This window comes from Onychomys torridus, chromosome 1, assembly GCF_903995425.1.
Source record: "Onychomys torridus chromosome 1, mOncTor1.1, whole genome shotgun sequence".
NCBI lineage: Eukaryota > Metazoa > Chordata > Mammalia > Rodentia > Cricetidae > Onychomys > Onychomys torridus.
Genome location: NC_050443.1, coordinates 6,170,338 through 6,176,772, shown reverse-complemented (window position 1 = coordinate 6,176,772; position 6,435 = coordinate 6,170,338). Strand labels below are relative to the sequence as shown.

Sequence of the window (6,435 nt, the reverse complement as noted above, 5' to 3'; positions counted from 1 at the left end):
TTGCCCCTCCCCTAAGTTCTGTGCAACCATTGCCCCAGCACATCTTGCAGTCAGGACAGATTGTATGTTGAAGGTTATGTGGCTGGGTTGCTGTCCCAGTTCCATGACTAGAAGTTTTGCCTAGATAAAGAAGATGATTCAGGCTCCGTATGCTTCATTAATAGGAGTCATTACTAGGGACACCCTTGCAGATTCCAGGGAGTTTCCACTGCACTAGGTTTCCACATCACCCTTCTCCCAAATACTGTCTATTTTTGTCTTCTCCCCCATAATCTTTCCTTCCATCCTTCCTTCCATCCAGATCTGATCACACCCATTCTCATCCCTACCCACCCCCAGTCCACCTGCAAAATCTATTTTATTTCCCCTTCCAAAGGAGATCCATGTGTCACCTCTTGAGCCCTCTTTGTTACTTAGCCACTCTGGGTCTGTGGGTTGTAGCATGATTATCCTTTACTTTACAGCTAATACCCATTTACAAGTGAGCACATACCTGGTTGTCTTTCAGGGTATGTGTTACTGGGGTTGGCATTGGCTTTGGGCCACTAACCAGTTCCCAAATAAGAACAGATTGATTATTAATTATGAATGCTCAGCCTTAGCTTAAGCTTGACCCTTACATTAAGTCTTTTGACTTAGTTTAACCTATCCCTATTTACGTGTGTTTCACTTTGGGGCTTTTAACCTTTCTTCCATTCTGTATGTTCTACTATTGTGCTTCCTCTGTATGTGGCTGGCTGGCCCCTGATCTCTCCTTTTCTTTCTTCTCCTTTTTCTTTCTCTCTGGAGCCTCAATTCCTCCTCCCTTTTACATTCCCTGCATGGAAGTTTTGCCTATACCTCCTCCCTCAATATTGACAGTTCATCTTTTTATTAGACCAATCAGGTGCGTTAGGCAGGCAAAATAAAACAGCAAAATGCCTTTACCTAGTTAAACAAATTTTCCACAACATAAATAAATGCAACATATCTTTACATTGTTAAACAAATTCAACACATCTATACAAAGTTAAACAAATGCAGCACATCTTTGTGTAGCTTAAAAAAAATTCTGCAACAGGTTATTTTACTCACGATTACTTTTTAAAGTCCCACCTATTCACCTGAAAATTCCATTATGCCATTTTTTCACTACTGATACTACTCCATTATGTGAAGGTATTACATTTTCTTTACACATTCTACAGTTGGGGGGCCATATAAGTTGTTTCCAGTTTCTGGCTAATATACATAAAGGTACTATGAATATAGTTGATCAAGTATCTTTTTGGTAGAATGGAGGCTCCTTTAGCTATATGCACAAGAGTGGAAAGCTACATCTTGAGGTAGATCCATTGCCAGTTTTTAGAGGAACTGCAAAACTGATTTCCATAGTGGCTGAACAAGTTTGCATTCCCACCAGCAATGGAGGAGTGTTCCTTTTGCTCCACATCCTCACCAGCATGATCTATCACTTGTTACTGTCCTTAGCCATTCTGACAAGTGTAAGATAGAATCTCAGAGTAGTTTTGATTTGCATTTCCCCAATAGCTAGGAACGTTACCATTTTTTAAGAGTTTTTTAGACATTTGAATCTCCTCTAGTGAGAATTCTCTGTTTAGATCTGTACCTCATTTTAAAGTTAGATTGTATGGTTAATTCACATCTAGTTTCTTGAGTCATTTATGGTGATATTTTATTTGTGCTGAAATGTGATTTTATTTGTATGTTAATAAATAAAGTTGTCTGGGGGTCAGAGCTAAAAGCAAGCCATTTAACAGAAGTTCAGAGGTGGTGACACATGCCCTTAATCCGACCACATGGCAGGCAGAGTCTCTGTGTGTTCAAGGACACAGCCAAGTGGTGACCCAAACCTTTAATCTCAGTACGAACCATAGAGACCTGGAAGTCTGCATAGACAGGCAGTGATGAGGAAATCATGTGTTTGGGTTTAAAGCCAATGAGAAGGTAGAACAGAAAGGCAATAAAAAGATGGTTCACACAGTAAAAGGTCTCTCTCTCAGGAGAAGGACATCAATGACTGGTAGCTAAAGGCTTCGCTAGTGCTCTGATATTTTGGGCTTTTAACTCTGCATTTGGCTCTGTGTTTCTTATTTAATAAGACCATTTAGAATTTTAAGTTATTTATGAATTTTGAATATCAGTCTTCTGTATATGTGGAGTTGCTGAGACATTTTTCCATTCTACAGGCTGCCATTCTGTCATATTGCCAGTGTCCTTTGCATTACAGATGATTTTCAGTTTCATGAAGTCCCAGTTATTAATTATTGATCTTAGCACTTGCACTGTACATGGTCTGTTCAGGAAGCTGTCCCTATATGAATGAGTTTAATGCTTTTCCTCATTTTCTGTGCTGTCAGGTTCTTTGTATTAGATTTTAAGTTGAGGCCTTTGATCTACATTGACTTGAGTGTTATTGACAGCTGTTGTGGCCCACACCAGTAGGATATGCTGAAGGAGATGGAGGCAGGAGGATGTTTGATATTTCCAATCTGGAGTCTTGGCATTCTACAGCAAATAAAAGAATATGCCAATATATAAACAAAGGGAGATAAGCAAGGCTCATGTCAAACTTGGGAGAAGCTTTCTCTTACCACAGCAGGGTAAAGATATGCTGTAACTAGACTTGATATTGCTGATGAGTACAAAGGGGCAAACTATGGGAAAGCATATTTCTATAAATAGAAATGCACTTATTCCCCATGGCACTGAACCTTTGGAGTAGCTTGTGAAGATGACCACAATGGATGAGAATGAGTAAGAGATGACAAATATGCACACCAGGGTGAGGATAGTTTGGGTGGCTCTGTCCTCAGGTGAGACTTTTAGAAAGTGTTGAGCACTGTGGATATGCTTGACTTGTCTCTTATGTCTGTAGAGGAGACTCACCATGGAAACACTTGAGTAGGCCATGAGACCCAGACACAGGCCATCAGAGAAGCACAGTAAGAACATATAAAGTGCTGTAGCCACATTGCCGGAAGAAAACCATGAGCAGTACCCATAATTCATCCTGCTAGTAGCATTTTTGTTGTAAATGGGGCCTGACACTCTTGTTGGAGTCAAGACATTTAGAAGCAGATGCACAAGCCAGCCTAGTGAGCAGGAGGGACCAATATACTTTGTGGCTCTGTGTTTAAGAGTCATCCACCTGGAGTTGATGGGCTTGATTGTGATCACTTGGAAGCAACTCAGTAGGCACATGCCATACAGGGACACTCCCCTTGTTATTCGGTAAATAAACACTATCAATTTACATCCAACATCATCTAGGAAATACTTGAATCCCAAATCTGACATTGTCTGTGGAATGCCTCTTGAGATGATAGACAAGCAGTTGGCAAAAGTCAAGTGCTCTATAATTAGATCTTTTGGCATTAAATGTCTTCCAGTGAGTATCAAAATGAGATAATAAAATAGTATTGAGGAATTTCCAAGCACTCCCACTGTAATCTGGGAAAAGAGGAAAATTCCCATAGCCAAGTTGTCAGAAGCCATTTTAATTCCAATTAAAATTTTAAATAATTTTATTATGGTCTGATAAATGAAGGCACCATGGGAACAGGGAGAAGTATAGTACTAGGGAGGTCCCCAGGAATCCACAAAGATGACTCCACTATAGACTACTGGCCATGGTCAAGAGGGTGCCTCAGCTGACCTACTCTGATAATCAGATGGCTGTATACTCTAACTGTCATCATAGAACCCTCATCCAGTGACTAATGGAAGCAGATGCAGAGATCCCCGGCCTGGTCCCAGGTGGAGCTGCAGCAATCCAATCAACGAGAGAGAGGAGGGATTCTATGAGCAAGAGATGGAGACCATGATTGGAAAAAGTACAGAGACAACTATCCAAACTAGTAGAAACACATTAACTATAGACCAATAGTTGAGGAGCCTTCATGGTACTAGACTAGGCCCTCTGGATAAGTGAGACAGTTGTTTACTTGAACTGTTTAGGGGGCCCCCAGGCAGTGGGACTGGGACTGGGACCTGTCTCTAGTGTATGAGCTGGCTTTTTGGAACTTAGTGCCTATGGTGAGATACTTGCTCAGTTTTGGTGCAGGGAGGAGGGCCTCAGACCCACCTAAACTGAATTATCAGGTTCTACTGACTCCCCATGGGAGATCTTGCTTGGAGGAAGTGGGTAGGAGGGTGGGTTGTGGGGTAGGGGTGGGGCTGTGGGGGGTCGAGGGGGGAAGGCTGGGAGGTGAGGAGGACAGGGGAATCTGTGGTTAATATGTAAAATGAATAGAAAAACTCTTAATAAAAAAAGGAGGAAAGAAAAAACAGAAAAAAATTATTATGGTCAAACGAACCTGGAAATACATTATGGATGTGCATTATTTCAAGATGTTAGCTAAAATAATATATTTATCAGTTTACTGTATTTGCATAGCTCTCTCATTGAAGAAGAATTTCTAAACTTTGTTTTTATTGAAGGACATATCTGCATGCTTTACATGGAAAGTTTTGGATATGTTTACTGAAGATTAACATTTTCCCTGGATGAGGGAAATAGCAATAAAGAGATTGAGGCAGACATACATATAAATTTGTGGCTCACCTGATCTACAGAGTTAATTCCAGGACAGCAAGTGCTACACAAAGTGAAACTTTTTCTCAAAAATCCCTCCCCCCAAAACTAATGTTTTCATTGCTTTTGAACAAACACAGTGATTTAGGGTCAATTTTGAAAGGTAGAATTTTTAAAACATGCCATAATTTCTGAAATTCACATGACCAAAACCCAAAATTCATCAAGAAATGCATGAGAAAATAAGGAAAATTATTTTCAGAATGAGAGGTTAAATATTCAGAATATAAAGAATATTTAATTTTAAGATATATTTAGTGTTAATTGCGTGTATCCCAGTGGTGGTTGCATATGAAAGTGAATCCTAGCAGGGGCCAAAGGCATGAGTGCTCCCACAGCTGGATTTGTAGATGGTTGTGAGCTAGTAACTGGACTCAGATTCAAAGTAAGAGCAGCATGTACTCTGAAACGCTGACTCATTTCTCTACCCTAAAAAGGGTATTTAAAACTAAGTTTGAAAATTTTAAATATAAAACAAATAAGAGATGGCTTTCATACCTGGATAAATTTTCTATAAACAATTTAAAAATTTCCAACACAACCAGCAATTAAGGGAATACAATGAGGTGATGCAAACCAAAGTTGCAATAAGCTGTCATCAGATGCAGTATAAACAAGTATGAATCAAAACCAATAAGCCAAACAAAAGCAGGAGTTAAAGCTGCAGAGTACATGGTGAAATAACAACGCTTGTGTCTACTCTATAGGAACACAGAAGGTTGTAGAAGATTTAAAAATTAGTATTGGTTTTCTTCAACAAAATTTATAAATTTTTACCAAGTGTTGAGTAAGAAGGATAAATGAGGAGTCTGGCATTCCCTACCATTGCCCTGCTGAGTCTCAGCAGTTCTCAGGAAGATACAATCACTTCTTTCTTGACCATTTTGTGAAGCTAAGTGGTTGGACTTTCTGATCCTAAATGGCTTTGCATAAAATGAATATTCACCACATAAGTGTAGCAATATCTCTATATAGCCTTACAGTGTACAAAAATTAATGTTTAATTATTCAAAAGTTGAAATGCTAAAACTCTCAGGAAAATATTAGTAATACAAGATGTAGGTAGTGGCAACAAGGCTCAATAGCACAGGAAATGCACCAAAAATTAAAGAATTGAACTGCATGAAATTAGAAACTTTCTTCACATTAAAGAAAACTACCAGCTGAGAGGTGATATATCCTACAGAATGGGAGAAAGTCATTGACTTCTGTATTTCACCAAGGAGCTTTTTAAACTAGAATGTATAAAGTAAAATAAAGAATGAATAGTCCCTTCACAAACTTTCCAGCCATCAATCCGTTAATGAAATGTACAGTGAGAAGATGCATATGAGAGTAAATGATTTTTAAAATGTTCAACATCTTTAGCTATCAGGGTAATTCAAACTACAAGTACTTTGAGACTCCATTGCAACCCTTAGAATGATTAACAACAAGAGAATACAAAACAACAAATACTGACAGTGTGGGAAAAGGATTCTACATTCTATACTGGTGAGATAGAATATATTATGTTTATTATAGAATTAAATACAAAGCTTTCTCAATATACTAAAAGTAGAATTACTATATAACACAGCTTATAATTTCTGAGCATATATACAAAGGACTGTATGTCTTACCTGAGAGAAGGTTGCAAATCCAAGTAAACTGCTGCATTATTCACAATAACAAGGAAATGATGTCCATCCTAGATATACATCAGTAGATAATAGAAGTGTCCTATATATACACAGTGGAATTTTGTTAATCTGTAAAGGAGAATGAAATCATGAAATACTCAGAAAAAACAACTTACAAAGAAGTCAAGAAGGTGACAGAGACACAGGAAAACAAAA

The 6,435-nt window shown here is 38.5% G+C and overlaps 1 protein-coding gene across 1 annotated transcript; it reads right to left on the bottom strand.

Moving 5' to 3' along the window:
* Positions 1-2,562: 2,562 nt before the first annotated feature.
* LOC118568996 (vomeronasal type-1 receptor 4-like) lies at positions 2,563-4,326 on the bottom strand. The gene is made up of 2 exons (XM_036166609.1): positions 4,277-4,326; positions 2,563-3,502 (listed from the first exon to the last, which is right to left on the bottom strand). The coding sequence occupies exon 2, from the start codon at positions 3,496-3,498 to the stop codon at positions 2,563-2,565; it is 936 nt and encodes a 311-aa protein (XP_036022502.1). The 5' UTR covers positions 3,499-3,502; positions 4,277-4,326.
* Positions 4,327-6,435: the final 2,109 nt, after the last annotated feature.